The sequence below is a fragment of the Haliotis rufescens genome, unplaced genomic scaffold (assembly GCF_023055435.1).
Source record: "Haliotis rufescens isolate VD_foot unplaced genomic scaffold, xgHalRufe1.0.p SCAF_1, whole genome shotgun sequence".
In the NCBI taxonomy this organism is placed as follows: domain Eukaryota; kingdom Metazoa; phylum Mollusca; class Gastropoda; order Lepetellida; family Haliotidae; genus Haliotis; species Haliotis rufescens.
This window is the reverse complement of record NW_025963779.1, coordinates 74369320-74392129: the sequence shown is the minus strand read 5'-3', so window position 1 is coordinate 74392129 and position 22810 is coordinate 74369320. Positions and strand designations below refer to the sequence as shown.

Genomic DNA, 22810 nt, shown 5'->3' with positions numbered 1-22810 from the left:
CCTAAAGACGATTGAAATTAACAATTGATGGCCATGTTGAAAATAAAAGCGACGAAACACGTTTTTATATTTATTAAAAAAGCGACAAAACCCTTATCATATTCATAGGGAATCTCTGCCAAAAACAGTCGATTGCACGGTTCCGACTATATCACAAGCATGTGTTTGTGAATCACTATCAAATAGTGATGATACCAGATGTTCGCGAGAAGGTGAGCGTATCCTGCCCCACCGGTGGCACCGGTCACAAACACATGCAAAGTCAAGACAAGTGTTCACCTGACATCGGACATCATTTTTGTCACTGATGCGTCAGATTTGGAAATGTCATCTACATGTCTCCCAAAAGCGATCTGAAATCTTTACTGGGGCCTTGCCTGTTTGTGACGGATGTTACCTTTTGGGCAGGATACACTGAGCTTTTCGAGAACACGAGTATCATCATTATTTGATAGTGATTAATAAACACAGGATTATGACATAGTCGGAATCGTACAATGGACTCGGTGGATATTTCTCATGAGCATGGACATGTTTTTTGTCGCTCTTATTTCTAGATTTCACCATCGCAATGCCCAAGCTGCTCCTGTGTGTTAGGTCTTGGAATCAATACACGCAGTAACGACAGCCACGCCGTGTACCCTGCAACAACGCGACATCGCGCAACAGGACATGCTCGTCAGCAGACAAATTACAAGAAAGGGTGATGCACATGTATTAACATAAACGTCCGATATGGCCATTGTGATGTAAATGATAAGCACTTGTACTTGGCAAGGAATTTCTATAACAAAATTCCGCACGTCTACAAATGTTGTCAATCATATTGATAGCAAGCCATGTGTATACTACTATAGCTGGATGCATGAACATACAGCAAGACCTACACTCCGGACCCCTTAGTCCGAAAACCTGCCTGCCCAACGTCTACTGTTGGAATTGCCATACATCAAAAAGGGCATTTCTCAAAATCCTTGATTTGTCAATTCGGAAACGTGTCAATCCGGACGATATTTATCTGAGACGATACTGTCTGTATTAACAGGTTTCAGTGAAAGGTTCTGGTGTAAAGGTATTATTTCAGGTGATGCCTGAGTATAGGTTCAGCGTCATTGTTCCATTTGCTATTTATAATACTATCACAGAATTGGTTACACATTGCTAAATTAGTTTGATATTCAGCAGAGCATCAATTTTACATGAGTCATTCCAACACGTGTACAGAACAGCCTACTGCATAGCGACTCCAGAAAGTAACACGACCATAAATGATATTGATAATATCAGTTATAAAACAGGTGGCACGATATGAATACAATATAAAGGCCGCTTTAACACTAGCCGGAAGGCAATATAGGTAAGAATCCACAGAAATTCTGTACCACACAAAGAATCACGTGACGTGACATGACAATGAGTATACCTCGTCTAATGTACCTACCAAGCTGTGAGTAATGTAACATTTGTTGAATACAGCACATGCAGCACAGTTCTATACTGCTCGACATTTGCTAAGGACCACACCTTTCACTAAAGCTGATTAGTTTGGTCCTTAGCAAATGTTGAGAAGTATATAATGAATTGCGACCGCAAAATGATTTGGTTTGTCAACTGTGTGTTCTAGTCGGTGCCTGGCAATCTACACACCTACGTAGTGATGCTAACTGCACATTACATATTGATGTTCGTGGTGTACATGAAATATAATACTTTCTAGTTTCAATCACATTTAATTACACTTGCAGAATTTGGCACATATATGTTTGCTAACTACAGTGGAAGCGAGAGGTGGCATAGCGAACGCCGTGTAATAAACACTAGGTGACTCTGGATCCTAGACACGCGCATCAGAACACGGATATCAGGTACAATTCATGTTCTTCGCGGTGATCAGGCGTCTATAATGTGAATAATCAGCGGTAAACATTTATCTTTATCGGCGCTATTCTTTTAACTAAATGAAAACTATGCATGCAGCAAATTAGCTGTCACTATTTGGAATACTACGTGTATTTTAGAGTGTCCTATATGTTTTCTGTGCAGGTCTGTATAATGTAGCAGTCAGTAGCATTTCTACCAATACTGGGAATGTCGTAACCATTCGAGTAATATAATCTTATTGGAAATGTATCACTTTCTAAATATCGTTACTTTAGCATACTATATTCCATCAGCGTATGCTATCACGATCACCAACAACTCGACATATGTCCCTTTCTCCCCCTGTCGCCACAATCTACTTCCATCCCCACCTTTTTCTTTCCTGTCCCGCCCTTTCCCCTTCTTTCGTTCCCACCCTGTCACTTTCCTTTTCCCTCTCTCCTTCCGACCCCGACTCTCTCCTTCCGACCCAACCTATCTCCTTCCGACCCAACCTCTCTCCTTCCGACCCAACCTCTCTCCTTCCGACCCAACCTCTCTCCTTCCGACCCAACCTCTCTCCTTCCGACCCCGACTCTCTCCTTCCGACCCAACCTCTCTCCTTCCGTCCCCACCTCTCTCCTTCCGTCCCCACCTTTCTCCTTCCGTCCCCACCTTTCTCCTTCCGTCCCCCTCTCTCCTTCCGTCCCCACCTCTCTCCTTCCGTCCCGCCCTTTCTCCTTCCTTTCACATGTCTCTTTCGTTCTCACCCTGCCACCTTCCTCCCCCCCTCTCTCCTTCTTTCCCATACTTCTCTTTCCCTTCAACGTAATCATCCCATCCTCCCTGCAGGTGCAACCGCTCAACCCTCCGACTCTCCCCACCCCTCACATTACCAGCCATGTGTATACGCATAGTGTGCCAAATGACCCACCCTCCTGCCCTATGATAGTTACCCGTAGTCCTTCAGCCCTGTTCACAGTCGAGTCTGATGGTATGTACGTTAGGATATGTCCTACATAAGAACACGACCCGAGTGTGTCTAAAGCATGTCCTTGTCAAGACTAGGTTTCGATGAGCAGAACGCCCTTATTGATATACGTCCAGATGGTATGATGCCTTACATCGGTCCGAGTGTATGTGATGCATGTGATGGATACGCCCAGATGGGATGATGTAGAACAATAAGTATCCATTATGTTATGTGCGTCTTAATCAGGGAACTGCTCTGATGACATGATCAGAATGTCCCAATCAAGGATATACGCTGATGATATGATCAGAATGTCCCAATCAAGGATACACGCTGATGATATGATCAGAATGTCCCAATCAAGGATACACTCTGTTGATATGACCAGAATGTCCCAATCAAGGATACACTCTGTTGATATGACCAGAATGTCCCAATCAAGGATACACTCTGTTGATATGACCAGAATGTCCCAACCGAGGATACACTCTGATGGTATGACCAGAATGTGCCAATCAAGGATACACTCTGATGATATGACCAGAATGTGCCAATCAAGGATACACTCTGATGATATGACCAAATTGTCCAAATCAAGGATACACTCTGATGATATGACCAGAATGTCCCAGTCAAGAATACACTCTGATGATATGATCTGAATGTCCTAATCTAAGATATGTTCTCATTATATCATCCAAATATCATACTCAAGAATATGTTCTGATGATATGATCAAGGATATGTTCTCATAGTATGATCAAGATGTCAACCTCAATGAAATGTAACGTATGATTATGTTTTCCAAGTCAGTGGTATTCTGTGGCAGCATGGCGCTTAGCAGACGTTCATGGTTTGTTTGTTCGTTTAACGCCGCACTCAGCAATATTACAGCTATATGACGGCGGTCTGTAAATAATCGAGTCTGGACCACACAATCAAGTGATTAACATCATGAGCATCGATCCACGCAATTGGGATCGATGACATGCATCAACCAAGTCAGCGAGCCTGACGACCCGATCCCGTAAGTCGCCTCTTACGACAAGCATAATCGCCTTTTAAGGCAAGCATGGGTTGCTGAAGACGTATTCTACCCGGATCTTCACGGGTCAGAGCGTTCATGGTGAATGTTGTGCTGCGTGTCTCCTAGTCAAAGGAAGATATCATGATGTAGCCATAGGCACGATTTGAGCAGGGTGAATTCAAATGAACAGGCATGATAGAAACTGTTTAACAAATGAGTATTAATAAAATATACACACACCACAGAAGATATCAACAGATATATATAAAAATAATTATGCAATTCAAAAATGTGGCAACTGAAACAAACGCCACGACATTTTGCACAAACATATAAGGAGTGAGCAAAAACGCATATAAGCAGAATGGGACTGATCCGACTCCAACGCCCGGTCAGTCCAGCGTCAGACAGAACGCAAGCACCTCAGCTACCTCATCAGGCTCTGGTGGTGTCATTCCTCCACAGCAATCACACTGGTGACGTCAGGCAGCTGACAACAATGAGTAGCACGAATACAGGGTACGTTGTCATTTCAAAATACACTGTGGCACGATCTGTCCGACAGGTCATCATCATCATCATCATCATCATCAATATCATCATCATCATCAAAACAATGATGCCTTGTTCACGTATTTATATATATGTATCACCACCAATTTCCGACTTTCAGTAACGTCCTGATATGCATAACGGCCAAAATTAATTCCATTGAGTTTGTCTTTCCTAGTTTGGCTTGACCCTGTTTGTTTGGCAGTTGATGTTAAACACGGCCTGGTCCAAGATGTGCGGAGAGTCCTGTATATATAGTCTACGTTCCATCTGCTACCTTGTGGTAGAGTGACGCGGGTTAGCTTTTGTTGCAATGAAGTATAACTCAGTTGCGCACATTTTCCTTATCTTATAAATACGTCCATGGCGCGGAAGATCGTTGTCGCCAGCGTCAAATCCGTCACGGTGGACTAAGTGTTTGAGCACAGCTGTATACTTGACCTTGCAGATCACAAACTAATACACAGGCTTCAGCTGTTTGATCCATTTGCATAATGTGTCCATATACCGTGCAACACTGAAACAAAACAAGTAAAGCATTATAACATGTTGCAGCTGCTTGTTGTTGGAAGAACACTCATGGAATACAAACGAGGCCGCAATTACTATGCTGAATATATTTTGTTTATCTGTTCGTTCTCGTTAATGTGTTTCCACTCAAAAATATTTTGTACTTTGAATATAAATAAGGCCGCAATTACTATGCTGAATATATTGTATTTATTCGTTAATGTGTTTCCAGTAATATGTATTTTGAACCATGAATATTAATAAGGCCACAATAACGATGCTGAATATGTTTTGCTTAAGACACAGATTATAGTCAAATGTCTGGCTATTGTCATTCCCCGTTGGAGCAGTATGAAAGTGAGAGAAATTTGATAGATGACGTTTCCCAAATATGTGAAGATCCGGTTAGACATGTATTGGTCTTCAGCATCTCATGTTTGTCGTAAGAGGCAACTATAACGGATGGTCAGGCTCGATAACTAAGTTGATGTATGTCATCATATCCCATTTGCGTAGATAGATGCTCATGATGTAAATCATTGGATTGTCTGGCCCAGTCTCAATTATTTACAGACGGGAGTGACATAGGTGGAGTATTGCTGAGTGATGAGTTAAACAAAAACAAACTAACATAAAATGACATAGAGTTACCTTGGTTTGCCTCGACAAGTGTTTTGTATTGTACACCGTTTGATAGAATACTGATCAATCTGTCAAACCACATAGTCCGAATCATCGCAATATTTATCCTGTTTTGTCAGTCAGTTACTTATAAAATCGACCCGTGAAGATCCGTGGTAGAATAGGTCTTCAGCAACCCATGCTTGCCGTAAAAAGCGACTATGCTTGTAAAAGGCGAATAACGGGATCGGGTGGTCAGGCTCGCTGACTTGGTTGATGCATGTCATCGATCCTAATTGCGTGGATCGATGCTCATGATATTAATTACTGGATTATCTGGTCCAGACTCGATTATTTACAGACCGCCGTCATATAGCTGGAATATTGCTGAGTGCGGCGTAAAACAACAAACCAACCAACCAACAACCAAACTTATAGAATCATCACTGTTGCATAGCCCGTCTCCTCACGAGGAAACAGTGGGTACTCACCTCCTCCAGGACCACGCCCTCAGTGGTTGTCCCTTAAACAAGAACGACTGTAGTAGTCATACAATATTGCAATTGTTTAGTTCCTCTGCATAACAGGGAGCTCTTAAATTTAAATTAAACTTTTAAAAAATGTTTGAATATTTTTCGTTTGTTTGCAGTCGACACGCTTAGTCATCAGAGCCCCTGTTGATATTTTAACATTTGGTATGAAGGTCTTCTTCTTAGTAAACATACTGAAATATGGTTTGGTTTTATTCTAAGCGTGTTAATATTTGAAAGAGATGCAATGATGACATCAGATTCTCGGTATCACTCAGTGTCAAATATCTTACTACGAGTTTGAAGTTGTTCAGTCGGGGTAATCACGTTTGCACCTACATACGATTCATTACCCTATTTTCACCTTGATTTGGATGGGAAGAACATCAATTTGCACTGAGAATCGTTTGTGCAAAACATGGCCTATTTGCACATAGATTGGATTGTGAAGTATTTTCCCCTTGTTCCCCAGCACGAATATGGTGCTGACAAACTAAAAAACATAATCAGGACGGACCGAGAATTAGATAGAACCCACACAAATTGAGGCGCCTTGGTAACCCGACCCCTGATAATGTCCGAGGCATGTTGGAGAGACGACAACAGGCAGATGATGTGTACCTACCAGTTCATATCCACCGCAAACCGCTTTTGTCGAGCCACTGTTGATCCTGATGCATTGTTGGCTGTAACAAACAACAAAATTTAGAATGATCTGGCTTAAGTTTCGAAACATTTATCCCTCAATGTCACTCGACAAAGTTACAACATAGAAATGCGTGATAAAAACCATAATTCATTTTACACTGTAAGAGTTCTATATTTTCTTGCGTTTGGACAAGGCAAGCTGAGTAGTCAGAAGCGTGATCAAAGACCCACGTCGTGGGGGCAACGAAGACTCACAGACGGGTCTCGCACTGTTATCACCCGATCCTCATTAGGGGGCTATCGGGGGACAAAGATGTGAAATCTCTAATGTCTCTCTCATAGTCATTTCTTCGAATTCATTTTAGGAACAGACTGGGACGGGGAAAGACAATCACTTGATCAAACGACTTGATCAGTTACCTTCGGCGAGGATGTCGGCACCCCTTCTCATATCGATGTTTTCAGGATCACCAACTGAAAAGAGGAAACATACTTATCTCAGGCTTGTGGTTTCGTTTAATGATATAATGCTTATACCATTCAACACCAGAATAACCAGTCTCGATTATCCGACGACACGGATTACATTGAGCGTAAAGGCAAAATAGCGATGAAAATTATATAATTGGATCACTGACACCAGGAGGTCGTGAAACGACATTCATGTGCAATTCTTCATCCAAAACTCTTACAACAAACTCTTAGAGACAACTGATGATGAATAAACACTGATTTCCCTATATCATAGAAAGAGACCAATACATTAATCTACTGTTGTAATCCTATAGACCTCACTACCACTGCGTTGATAATACAAGACACTAGCTTTCCAAATACATCACGTCAAATGAATTTCTCGGTAAAAACCCGACCTGATTATAAAGCGTGTATGTCACTGTATTTTCGTTCTATCCGCCCAACATAGTTGGGGGACCATTCCATGATACAGTGAGTGAGTATGGTTTTACGCCGCCTTTAGCAATATTCCAGCAATATCACGGCGGGGGACACCAGAAATGGGCTTCACACATTGTACCCATGTCGGAAATCGAACCCTGGGTCTTCGGCGTGACGAGCGAACGCTTTAACCACTAGGCTACCCGACCGCCCTCCATGATACATGATACACGTATAATTCATGCTCGTATCCCATTATAAAACACCTGTTGCCGTGGGATGGCCTGGTGGTTAATGTGTTTGCTCGGCACGCCGAAGGTCCTGTTTCGTTTCCCACAAGCGGGAATGTTGCGAAAAAAATGGCGTTAAACCATACTCACTCACTAATATCATTTCAGTATCGCCATCAACAGCATTTCAGATATCAGAAAAATGCAACAGTGGTGCCTGTCCTAGTACTACAGCAACTACTTCTACATCCTAGTCAACAACTACACCATAACGACAACATCAGCTGACGTGATATCGTGATACTTGACGAGTGGACATCGGACACTTCATTACAGCTACACGAGCACCTATACGATTACGTGTGTAGAGTGGCGTCTTGGTGAATGTTAGAAACTCAATTACCCTTTACTCTGCAAAGTGGCCCCGCGTCTATTTGAAAAGCCATCAGAGTAACGTGCCTAACATAGGAGATGCTGAGATGGTTTCAACTGAAGTTGGCTGTAAAAGAGGTAACGGAGGTAGCGCCTGTAGATGCTTACCCTGCTATAGATAACCGTAGAAAGGCTTAGTGAGCCAGACACATCCGTTGGTGCTACGATGGGCCACAGCAATACTATTTTGAATGAGTAAATGTGCCAGACACACTTGTATGTGTTTCTATGGGCCACAGCAATACTATTTTGAATGAGTAAATGTTCCAGACATACTTGCAGGTGCTTCTATAGGCAACAGCAATACTATTGTGTATATCGTGGGTAAATGTTCTAGAAACATGTGTAGGTGCTTCTATAGGCTACAGCAATACTATTGACTGTGTATATAGTGTGTAAATATTCCAGAAACAATTGTAGGTGCTTCTATAGGCAACAGCAATACTATTGTGTCTATCGTGGGTAAATGTTCCAGAAACATGTGTAGGTGCTTCTATAGGCCACAGCAATACTATTGACTGTGTATATAGTGTGTAAATATTCCAGAAACAGTTGTAGGTGCTTCTATAGGCAACAGCAATACTATTGTGTCTATCGTGGGTAAATGTTCCAGAAACATGTGTAGGTGCTTCTATAGGCCACAGCAATACTATTGTGTATATCGTGGGTAAATGTTCTAGAAACATGTGTAGGTGCTTCTATAGGCCACAGCAATACTATTGACTGTGTATATAGTGTGTAAATATTCCAGAAACAATTGTAGGTGCTTCTATAGGCCACAGCAATACTATTGTGTCTATCGTGGGTAAATGATCCAGAAACAATTGTTGCTGCTTGTATAGAACACAGCAATACTATTGTGTCTATCGTGGGTAAATGTTCCAGAAACAATTGTTGCTGCTTGTATAGAACACAGCAATAGTATTGTGTATGAAGGCCCTGCACACTCACTTGAGTTTTGCATGTGGCATGTCTGTTGTAGCGTGACATCAACACATACATAGGTTTATGCTGTAATCTGTAATTACACTTTCACCATGACCAAAACAATGCGCAAGCAACGGTGTCGCGAGGCCCTGGGCAATCAGTATATACCATAGTAGGGCAGCCACAAGCGCCTAGAAATACTAACTGTAGTACGGCAGATACCAATACATATAAATACTGACAGTAGTGTTGCAAACACAAATATCAATAATCAGTGGCTGTAGCACAGCAGACAGAAATACCAATACTGACTGTAGTACGACAGACATCAATACCAGTAAATACTAACTGTAGTACGGCAGACATCAATACCAGTAAATACTAACTGTAGTACGACAGACATCAATACCAGTAAATACTAACTGTAGTACGACAGATATCAATACCAGTAAATACTAACTGTAGTACGACAGATATCAATACCAGTAAATACTAACTGTAGTACGACAGATATCAATACCAGTAAATATTTACTGTAGTGCGGCAGACATCAGTACCAGTAAATACTAACTGTAGTACGACAGATATCAATACCAGTAAATACTAACTGTAGTACGACAGATATCAATACCAGTAAATACTAACTGTAGTAAGGCAGACATCAGTACCAGTAAATACTAACTGTAGTACGACAGATATCAGTACCAGTAAATACTAACTGTGGTACGACAGATATCAATACCAGTAAATACTAACTGTAGAACGACAGATATCAATACCAGTAAATACTAACTGTAGTACGACAGATATCAATACCAGTAAATACTAACTGTAGTACGACAGATATCAATACCAGTAAATATTTACTGTAGTGCGGCAGACATCAGTACCAGTAAATACTAACTGTAGTACGACAGATATCAATACCAGTAAATACTAACTGTAGTACGGCAGACATCAATACCAGTAAATACTAACTGTAGTACGACAGACATCAATACCAGTAAATACTAACTGTAGTACGGCAGACATCAATACCAGTAAATACTAACTGTAGTACGACAGACATCAATACCAGTAAATACTAACTGTAGTACGACAGATATCAATACCAGTAAATACTAACTGTAGTACGACAGATATCAATACCAGTAAATACTAACTGTAGTACGACAGATATCAATACCAGTAAATACTAACTGTAGTACGACAGATATCAATACCAGGAAATACTAACTGTAGTACGACAGATATCAATACCAGTAAATATTTACTGTAGTGTGGCAGACATCAGTACCAGTAAATACTAACTGTAGTACGACAGATATCAGTACCAGTAAATACTAACTGTGGTACGACAGATATCAATACCAGTAAATACTAACTGTAGAACGACAGATATCGATACCAGTAAATACTAACTGTAGTACGACATATATCAATAACAGTAAATACTAACTGTAGTACGGCAGACATCAATACCAGTAAATACTAACTGTAGTACGGAAGACATCAATACCAGGAAATACTAACTGTAGTACGGAAGACATCAATACCAGGAAATACTAAGTTTAGCTGTAGTACGGCAGACATCAATACCAATAATCAATAACTGTTGTACGACAGACATCCTTGCCTATAAATGATAACTGCAGTATGGGAGATGTCAACACCAATTAATACTAACTGTAGTACAGCAGACATGAACACGGATAAATATCGACTGTAGCGCGGCAGACACAAATACCAATAATCACTGACTGTTGTGTGGCAGACACAAATACTCATAAATACTGACTATCGTGCGGCAGACACAAATAGTATAGAAATTACGATGTTTACGTCGCTTTTAGCAATATTCCATCAATATTACGTCGGGAGACACCGGAAACAGGTTACACACATTGTACCCATGAGGGGAATCGAACCCGGGTCTTCAGCGTGGAGAGCGAACGCTTAACCACAAGGCTACCCCACCGCCCAGACACAAATACCCATAATCACTGACTGTTTTCGGCAGACACAAATACCAATAAATACTAACTGGAGTATAACAGAAACTGATATAAACAATGGCGGACTGGAGTATAAAACACAGACACTAATACCAACAATGGATGACGGGAGTATAACAGACACTAATACCAACAATGATTGACTGGAGTATCACAGACACAAATGCCGGCAATGAATGACTGGAGCACCACAGACACTAATACCAACAATGATTGACTGGAGTATCACAGACACAAATGCCGGCAATGAATGACTGGAGCACCACAGATACTAATACCAACAATGATTGACTGGAGTATCACAGACACAAATGCCGGCAATGGATGACTGGAGCACCACAGACACTAATACCAACAATGATTGACTGGAGTATCACAGACACCAATGCCGGCAATGAATGACTGGAGCACCACAGATACTAATACCAACAATGGCTGGCTTTCAATGTTATAGACACGCTCATCAACAAAGGCTGACTGACGTATTGCAGACACCAATGCCGGCAATGAATGACTGGAGCACCACAGATACTAATACCAGCAATGGCTAACGGAAGTATCCCAGAGACTAGTATCAGCATGGCTGACTGAAGTAACACAGACATTAATACCAACAAAGGCTGACTGATGTACCATAGACACCAATAGTGGCAATGGATGACTGGAGCACCACAGATACTAATACCAGCAATGGCTATCGGAAGTATCCCAGAGACTAGTATCAGCATGGCTGACTGAAGTAACACAGACACTAATACCAACAAAGGCTGACTGATGTATTGCAGACACCAATAGTGGCAATGGATGACTGGAGCACCACAGATACTAATACCAGCAATGGCTAACGGAAGTATCCCAGAGACTAGTATCAGCATGGCTGACTGAAGTAACAAAGACATTAATACCAACAAAGGCTGACTGATGTATTGCAGACACCAATAGTGGCAATGGATGACTGGAGCACCACAGATACTAATACCAGCAATGGCTAACGGAAGTATCCCAGAGACTAGTATCAGCATGGCTGACTGAAGTAACAAAGACATTAATACCAACAAAGGCTGACTGATGTATTGCAGACACCAATAGTGGCAATGGATGACTGGAGCACCACAGATACTAATACCAGCAATGGCTAACGGAAGTATCCCAGAGACTAGTATCAGCATGGCTGACTGAAGTAACAAAGACATTAATACCAACAAAGGCTGACTGATGTATTGCAGACACCAATAGTGGCAATGGATGACTGGAGCACCACAGATACTAATACCAGCAATGGCTAACGGAAGTATCCCAGAGACTAATATCAGCATGGCTGACTGAAGTAACACAGACATTAATACCAACAAAGGCTGACTGATGTACCATAGACACCAATACTGGCAATGGATGACTGGAGCACCACAGATACTAATACCAGCAATGGCTATCGGAAGTATCCCAGAGACTAGTATCAGCATGGCTGACTGAAGTAACAAAGACACTAATACCAACAAAGGCTGACTGATGTACCATAGACACTAATACTGGCAATGGATGACTGGAGCACCACAGATACTAATACCAGCAATGGCTATCGGAAGTATCCCAGAGACTAGTATCAGCATGGCTGACTGAAGTAACAAAGACATTAATACCAACAAAGGCTGACTGATGTACCATAGACACCAATACTGGCAATGGATGACTGGAGCACCACAGATACTAATACCAGCAATGGCTAACGGAAGTATCCCAGAGACTAGTATCAGCATGGCTGACTGAAGTAACAAAGACACTAATACCAACAAAGGCTGACTGATGTACCATAGACACCAATACTGGCAATGGATGACTGGAGCACCACAGATACTAATACCAGCAATGGCTAACGGAAGTATCCCAGAGACTAGTATCAGCATGGCTGACTGAAGTAACAAAGACACTAATACCAACAAAGGCTGACTGACGTATTGCAGACACCAATACTGGCAATGGATGACTGGAGCACCACATAAACTAATACCAGCAATGTCTGACTGTACAATGTTCTAGACACGCTCATCAACAATGGTTGACTACAGAACAACATATCATTTGACATATACGTCTCAGGTGGACAGCACCGACGATATGCACCAATATTCCAATACCAACACAATGTATATATATTCATGTGTACGAGGCAACATGCTGCCACTACAATTACTTTCTGTCATTGCGTAAAAACAGTTATAGATTCTGTATAACAGCCTGTTCGGCCTTGTCCTTCATGCTGCTGTCACGTCTATGGCGATGCCAGATCGTGTTTCGTCTCCCTCGAGACGGGGAATAATGTATGTTCCTCACATCCGCCGGGGTAATGCTGTTGACGTGCATTTATGTACACATCGATATCATCCTTGGGGACACAACTAGAAGGGTCGGGCCTTTGCATGCACTTAGGGAAGGGGGTGGGGGTCAAGTCAAAAGTCACGGTTTGATGTGGGATGCAAGTTTGGACTGTGAGCTTACAAGTTCGGGCGACAGACTACACGTGTTGTGCCGCGAGAATGTATATGTTGTGATGACAGACTATACACATGTTGTGATATCAGACTACACGTGTTGTGATGACAGTGAGTGAGTGAGTATGGTTTTACGCCGCTTTTAGCAATATTCCAGCAATATCAAGGCGGGGGACACCAGAAATGGGCTTCACACATTGTACCTATGTCGGGAATCGAACCCGGGTCTTCGACGTGACGAGCGAATGCTTTAACAACTAGGCTACCCGACCGTCCCTGTGATGACAGACTACACATGTTGTGATGACATACTACACGTGTTGTGATGACAGACTTCACGTGTTGTGATGACAGAATGCACGTGTTGTGGTGACAGACTACACATGTTGCGATGACAGAATACGCATGTTGTGATGACAGACTTCACGTGTTGTGATGACAGACTTCACGTGTTGTGCTGCCAGAATGCACATGTTGTGATGACAGACTACACGCATTGTGCTGCCAGAATGCACATGTCATGATGACAGACTAAACGTGTTGTGCTGATAGAATGCACATGTTGTGGTGACAGACTACACATGTTACGATGACAGAATACACATGTTGTGATGACAGACTACACATGTTGTGATGACAGACTGCACATGTTCGTATGACAGACTACACAGGTTGTGATGACAGAATACACATGTTGTTATGACAGACTACACGTGTTGTGCTGCCAGAATGCACATGTTTCGATGACAGAATACACAAGTTATGAAGTTACCCAAATCTATCACATATTTCTATGGCAGTGACACATTACCAACGAGTCAAGACAAGTATTTAATAACCAGCTGCTATACAGTCATAAATAAAAACGAAAACAAAGAAGTATCACTCTGAATTGTTGGACGACGGGTGATAACTTCTCCTTATACTCATGATAATCCCTCTCAAGTATGATAATTGTTGTTGCTGTTAATCCTTCTTCTACCATATATAATTCTGTACCATGTTCACTCTTCAGTCTTTCTTGAAAACGGTATACGGATCTATGTCGTAACGTCGCTCTTGCGGTATATTCAAGATTTGTTTACTCAGTATCACTGAGTGTTGATGTCAGTACCATTGAAGGGCATGGCGTATAAAGGATATTCTCAAAGGACAAGCACAGCATCGACGTGTATTAGAAGCTATTAGCGTTATGTGTGTAACTAGTATTAGTGCAATACTCCTGTATCATGATTAGCCTGCCAATCGATTGGTCAAGGGACGGTGTACCCTTTGCAATGTACATCTAATACTTAACTCGAAGTTCTTGGGCCATCGAAAATATATCGACTAAACCGTTGTTCGAGACAGTTGTGGTATCGGTTTTAGACCGTAGTTTCAGAGGGGACTATAAGCGATGTGTCGAATTAATGGATTTCGAGTAACGAAATTTAAATATATTTATTGTGTTACACGCTGGAGTAATAAAATCAGTAACTAAACAGGATTCACTCCCGTGAAGATCCGGGTTAGAATTAGTCTTTTGCAACCCTTACTTGCCGTTAGAGGCGACTAACGGGATGGGGTGCTCAGACTCGCTGACTTGGTTGATGAATGTCATTGTATCCCTGTTGCGTATTTCTATGCTCATATCAATCACTGGATTGTCTGATCCAGACTCAATTATTTACAGACCGACTCATATAGCTGGACTATTGCCGACTGCGGCGTTAAACAACAAACAAACAAACAAAATACAACAGAGATGTTAGATGGCATCAATTCAAAGCGACGTAACGTTATTCTTGTTTGCACTTATTTCCTAAAGAGTACCTGCAACATCGGTTCAAGTCTCCATCAATTTTATACATTTATTTTGGGTCGACTAAAAAAAGAACACGAAATACAATAAATGTACCTGAATGAGCGTCCCTAATACAATTACAACGACAGCACGGAATGTGAGAGACAAGGCTGCCACGTGACACATGTCTGGCCACTTTAGTAAGTGGTATTAAAATGTCAATATGTCAGAAAATCTTCGGTTTTATAAATGTATCGTGCGTCTGTCTGCATCTGATCCACCTACACACCTCGCCTAATTCTGTTATCGGGGCTGCGTGTGGACCGATCACAAGTGTATGCGTGTAGATTTATCAGGAATATTATCTTTATCACGAATAAATATAAATCATAATGATTCCTGACATATCAACATACATTCATATTACGGTTACACGTATCAGCTTATGTGTACTATATGAGTGCAAGCACCATCTCAACAAGATACAAGTATTAAACTAGCCACATATCTCATATATGCCTTCCCCAGTTTCCCAGTTTGGTTTTACGCCGCTTTTAGCAATATTCCAGCAATATCACGGCGGGGGACACCAGAAATGGGCTTCACACATTGTACATATATGCCTTTATAACAAGAGATGAGTCGAATGTATATTGTAACTCTCTATATAAAATGGGTCGTTTGGCCTTTCATACATACAAATCTATATGTCCGTTGACACGGATAACATATATGGATGAGTGAGTGAGTTGTGTTTAACGCCGCTTTTAACAGTATTCCAGTTATATCGCGGCGTGTCAGCTTAATGTGGGAGGAAAGCCCGAAGTGATGCAGGTCTCAGACGTTTACCACTTCGGTGAAACCCACAAGCACGGGTATGATGCTGACAAACCTAGAAACATAATCGGGGCGAACCGGGATTCGAACCCACAATCATAGGTTTCTGGCGTGCCCAAGGGACGCAACTCTGCACAACGAATCGCGGCGCCTTAGACGACTGGGCCACCCGTACCCTCTATATGGATGAACATTTTCTATTTTACAATTAGGAGCGACGTTTTGGTGTAGGTTCTAACACCATACAACAAATGCAAGACCCTAAACTAATGATTGTATGGCTGCAGTGAATTCGCCACTTTTGAAATTCTGCGTGGGTGTTCTCTCCACGTCTGATGAACGGGGCAGCTATCTGATGATGCATATAACGCACACGGATGTCGCATGAGATGTACCATCAAGATAATTGGGTGATCAGTGACTGGACAAAAAAGTTTAACCGTGAAGGACAAACATGTAACTGCTTTGATTAAAACACACACTGTTGCCTAATACATTTCCAAGGCAAAGGTTGTTTGAAGCAATAATGAGTTTCTGTGGAACTGTTATTCCATTATAAAACACGTCAGCTCCACAACTCCGTGGGCTGACACTTAATTAGCTTCCAGGGACAACCCTGCGAAAGATCACCACCTGTCGATAGAGGTCCTCAACAAGGGCCATGTAGACTGGCACCGGGGCCCTGGGTGCGTATTTATATAAACTGTCATAAGCTTGGTTAACTTAACACAATTGATTTTTTAAAGAAAATTATCTCAATAAGATCTAACACGAACATCTATTTATGGGAACAAAAGGTGAATTGATATTTTACTTGCCTTAATATATTATTAATAAGTAACTAATAGTTTTAATATCATACATTTTTTCATAGCAGTAGATCAGAAGGGTATTCCTGAAAAGATTATGGTTGTTTATAGGTAATTGTATTTGTAGACCTAGGCTCCGTTGCAAAAAGTGATCGCAACGCTAAGGTGATCGGAACGCCCGTACTGTAACGTAGACTTACGACTTCCGTAGCGCTGCGATCACCTTGTGGAACCTTGTCCCGCACAACTGAGTGACACGCGCTCCAATGCACTCCTGTCTACCTTGCCTTTAGTGATAAAGTGAGCGAGTATAGTTTCCTGCCGCATCGGCACACATCCGCTATTCGTGGCGACCGTTCTTCATATGCAAGACTGATTTAATAAAGTGACACCTCGTTATGTTTTTCATAATGTGGGTATTGATAACGTGGCATGCTTCCTGTATACAAACATCGAGGGCAACTCGAGAATGTGTACAGGTGAGGTGAAATGTGTGTGTGTGTGTGTGTGTGTGTGTGTGTGTGTGTGTGTGTGTGTGTGTGTGTGTGTGTGTGTGTGTGTGTGTGTGTGTGTGTGTGTGTGTGCGTGTGTGTGTGTGTGTGTGTATGTGCGTGTGTGTGTGTGACACGCCGCAGTTTAACATGAATACCACACTCAGACACAGTATACTGACTCTGAGCCGACCAGTCCCTGTTTTATCCCCTTAATGCTGAGCGCCAGGCAGGGTAACAACAAGAACCATTTTTTAACGTCTTTTGGTATGACGCGACCGGGGATCTAACCCCGAGCTTCCGCTCTACCACAAGACCACGGAGGCAGTGGTACCTATATTGACACCGGTCAAATGAGTACAGAGAGAAACTCTATGGTATTGTGTTTTATTGACAATATTTTTCAGCTGTGCAGTTAGTGAGTGCATGGTGCTTTATTAACAATATTTTTCAGCTGTGCAATTAGGTAGTGTAGGCTGTTTTATTGACTATAAGAACTGAGTGTCGAGGTGGCAAAGGCAGCGGGGATCAGCCCCAGTTTATAAAATATACATGTCTTTGAGAGGAGAAGCAGCCCGTCGTCCCACAAGGGCTCTTAATGGCGGGTAATGGGCAGTTTACCATGAGGCCTGTAATTTGATAAGGGCTCTAGCTGTCCCCGTAAGTACTCGCGATCAATAAAAAACGATTGAAAAGGAAAAGAGGTTGAGAAGATGTTGAAAGTATCCCCGAATGTTGACAGTGTGGAAGAAATAAGTGAAATGATTTAATATGCTTAAGGCGTCTCTCGTCGCCACGACTACACTACAGCATAGACACCGATCTCCACAACGTAATGGTGACACGGATTCGTACGTCGTTATGAACATGTATAACCGCCTGATGATACACCTTGATACAACAAATACACCCACAACAACATGATACGTCAATTGGTACAGATCTATACCATTACGGTATATAACACAAGTATTGTATTTAGTCCAAACAGTCTGCGGATACGAGTAGACGTGGCTCCGTACTTTCTGACTATCTCTGCCTGCCGGGTCGATAGTTTGAAGCTGAAATATACATCACTGACAATCCTGCTAAATATGAAAGGCGGCTAGTACCGGCTGTTGCGTGTATCATAATAGCAGCTCTCGGTTCCCGCAAGTACAGAGAAACAGTTCTTTGCTACTCTCAACAAATGTGTCAAAGTCGAGTTGTTTCTCAATTTCATTGAATTTAGTGCAATTATTGTCTGCCAAGCTGCATTAAGCATGTGCAGGGGGTGGCCGAAAGGTTCTCAGCCCAACGATGAAGCATGTATTGTACAATTGTTTTGTATGTATTAAGTAAAATACAACCAACTCATCAACGCAGGTAGGCTGGAAACTTTGTAGCCATCCCCCGTACACTTTTGGTATATATTTGAAAAATCCATGTCAATATTCGCGACATGAAAACTTTCATTTTGCTAGTTAGCCTTGACTTCCTATCAGTGTCATGGTAGTACATGGGTCTAACATATAGCATGTCATGTGAGCATGACACTGGTCATACACTGATACTGACAGTGTCATCAATAGCCGGGTCTAACACGAGGTTTGTTATAGCAGTGTCATCAATAACTTGGTCTAACGCAGGCCTATTAAATGAGCATCAGTTACTTGGCCTAACATTGGTCCTGCCAGTGTCATCAACCACGGGGTCTATCAAGGTGTCTACCATACCAGCATCAATAGCAGGGTCTAACAAGGGGCATGCAATATCAGCATCAATATCGGGGTCTGCCGTGAAGTCATCAGTTCCGTCAATAACTGTCATGCCAGCATCAATAACTGTGTTAAACACACGGCCTACCATGTAAGCTACCAAACCTGGATCTAACACAGGGTCTATCATATCACTTTCATCAATAACTAGGTCTAACACAGGGCCTGAAATATCAGTTTCATCAATAACTGGGTCTAACACAGGGCCTGAAATATCAGTTTCATCAATAACTGGGTCTAACACAGGGCATATCATATCAGTTTCATCAATAACTGGGTCTAACACAGGGCATATCATATCAGTTTCATCAATAACTGGGTCTAACAAAGAGCCCGTCATGTTATTAGCATCAGTAATTGGGTCCAACACAGGTCCTGCAAATCTTTAAACCTCCAGTGTCAATCTGGATCTCTGAAACCCCTGTCAGCGTTGTAACAAGAGGTACTAATGTATTGAGAGTGACAATCTGGATCTCTGAAACCCCTGTCAGCGTTGTAACAAGAGGTACTAATGTATTGAGAGTGACAATCTGGATCTCTGAAACCCCTGTCAGCGTTGTAACAAGAGGTACTAATGTATTGAGAGTGACAATCTGGATCTCTGAAACCCCTGTCAGCGTTGTAACAAGAGGTACTAATGTATTGAGAGTGACAATCTGGATCTCTGAAACCCCTGTCAGCGTTGTAACAAGAGGTACTAATGTATTGAGAGTGACAATCTGGATCTTCACATGGGCTGGACGCATCACAATTCGTATGACATCTGAACTAGGTCCGACCATCATCAATACAGACACACGCGTATATGGTCAGAGGCAAACTGAACAGTCACAGAGACTTCAAACGGATTCCCTAGGTCTGTGGAGAACATCTGTCTTGTAAAAATGAATATGTATGTAGAGACTGGTATTGTACTCCAACGTGCTAAAAAGAATATTCAACAAAATGCAAATGTCGCACACGTGAAACAAAGCCGTGCATCAGGTTATCGGTAAAGTGCGTAACAAAACCCTTCATCTCATTTGTAGTCATAGAAAATTCGGAAGTGAAACGTAAATCATTTTGAAACTGCGTTCAACGTGTTATTCGTGTGGCATGGCTGGAGATCGCGTTGCAACATCGATATCCTTTAGCAAAGAAATTAGTTCTGGAAATGAAATATTTCTATTAGTGTGTGCTAGACTGAATCTGCAGCGAGCATTAGATGGTGTTCACAAGTGAATAGGTTTCATGCAGCGGAAAGACACGAAGCACTTAGACTATTGAATGGGTGGCCCCGCCTGTAGCAGTCTTCCGGTCCCCGCCATTAATGGTAACTATAAAACTACGGAATCAATCCTTTGCAGCGAGTCTAAGAGACGGTGTAGCGGCAGCTGGAGAGCATGTGTTTGGTGCGATAGGTTTATGTCTGTTTCATTGCCACGAGTAACTGTTGTTGATCAAAATAATTTCTTTACATGTACACAATACCTGGCTTAATGTCGTTTGTATGGCGAGTCGAAGTACAGCGGCCTTGGTTGAGTGGGAGGTGGTTGAAAAGCCCTGATTGAGCATTTCGGCGATACAGCTATCATGTTTTTCACATATAATGAATTCGTTTAGTTTTGTGATATAGTCTTCACCACATGTGGCCATACAGTGGTTGCCATGGAAACACATATTGACAGATGTCCAGAAAACAGCAAGAACATAATTAACTGAATAAACTCGACTGATTCTATGCCACAAGAGAACATAACTATGTGACCCCTCTCATCCTACACCATAATAACAATGAAAAGTATTGTATCAGATAATAAGCGCATAGTATATGAAGAAAGAAAATGTGCAATCCGTTTTCATAAATATTTCCTTGACATCGTTGATTTTCCAGTTAGTAAAATACCAAAACATTATTCATATCTAGTCCGCGCTCTGCTAATCAGGTCTGTCTCCGTGAAATGATAATATTTAGTAAGTTTATCACCTGCATAATGCATAACTAATGAATCCTAGCAGCTGGACCGAGTACAATTCTAGATTTTTATGGCATTCGTCAAATTAGTTGTACCACGTACAATAAATTCAGTCGTCATAAAGCCTGGTTTCTCTGATTCTGCGTAAGTCTTAGCATGGCGCTAGTAACGACACCAGAACGTTGGATCCACGTGTTGGGGTGCCGTTTATCAGAAAAGGCACACGGAAACGCAAGTGAATTTTTTTTCATGGAAAGCATTCGGGGTGTTGTACCATGATGGTTTATTAAGCTACGTTTTTTGCGACCCATTATATCCATATTTGTGTCACCTTTTGGCCGTTAACACTAAATTTGAATACAGGCGAATGTCAATAAACGAGATACTTAATGAAATGCTTTGATATTTCAATGGGAACCTTTCATGAATTATTTTCATGAAGTGACGTTTCTTTTGCAGCTCAGTATATATCTAACAGATTATACAGACTGAGTACAATGCTACTATTTTATAATGCCCATCAAGTGAACTAGTGCAATATTAGTGTTGCATAATAACCACCAAGTGAACCAGATCGAATGCTGTAAAATATCTAGCAGATTATCCAGACTGAGTACAATGCTACTGTTTTAAAATGCTCATCAAGTCAACTAGTACAATACTAGTGTTTTATAATAACCACCAAGTGAACTAGACCGAGTGCTTTACTATGTGTACCAGATCAACTAGGCCGAGCACAATCCGAGTGGAATTCTAGTGCGTTGATATATTTACCAAACCAGGAAGACCGAGTAGAATGCTAGTGCTATGTTATTTATACTCAGTAGATCAACGAGACAAAGTAAAATGAAAGTGAATCGTAATACTCATTTCGTCAGACAGACACAATCTAATTCTGTACCAAATTAACATACCTATTAAGCGAGCCAGACAGAATAGAATTACTAGATCAATGAGTGGTGTGATAGTGCCGGAAAGTCGTTACCCGTTCAATTAGACCCGGTGAATGCAAGTGCGTTACACAACTTATCAAAGAAGTTAGACTAGTAAGTACAATTGTAGTGCTGTATTATATGTATATACGCCTTAGAAGAGCTTAACCACGTAATATTTTAAGTGTTGTATTATACTAACAGAAGTAACTAAACATCTTAGAATTCTAGTCCTGCAATAGATTTACCAGATCAATTAGACCACGGGGAATGCTAATGTATTATAAACTATACCATGTATAATTCTGGTGCTTTATAATACGCACTAAATAAGCTAGATCTAGTAAAATTCTAGTGCTGTATAATACGCACTAATTAATTAAAATACTAGTGCTGAAAAATACGCACTAATTAATTAAATTCTAGTGTATTATGCGCACTGAAATGGTGAGTGAGTGAGTGAGGTTTTACGCCACTTTTAGCAATATTCCAGCAATATCACGGCGGGGGACACCAGAAATGGGCTTCACACATT

General features: G+C 41.5%; 1 protein-coding gene across 1 annotated transcript in view; it reads right to left on the bottom strand.

Annotated features, from left to right (window-relative positions):
* Positions 1-4053: 4053 nt before the first annotated feature.
* Positions 4054-22810, bottom strand: part of LOC124146778 — a 37650-nt gene continuing 18893 nt past the window's right edge. The window contains exons 2-5 of the mRNA XM_046517232.2: positions 7142-7195; positions 6699-6759; positions 6035-6066; positions 4054-4929 (exon numbers count right to left, since the gene is read on the bottom strand). Of these exons, the coding sequence (XP_046373188.1) occupies positions 6054-6066; positions 6699-6759; positions 7142-7195 (128 nt within the window). The 3' untranslated portion in view covers positions 4054-4929; positions 6035-6053. The remainder of the gene's footprint in view (positions 4930-6034; positions 6067-6698; positions 6760-7141; positions 7196-22810) is intronic.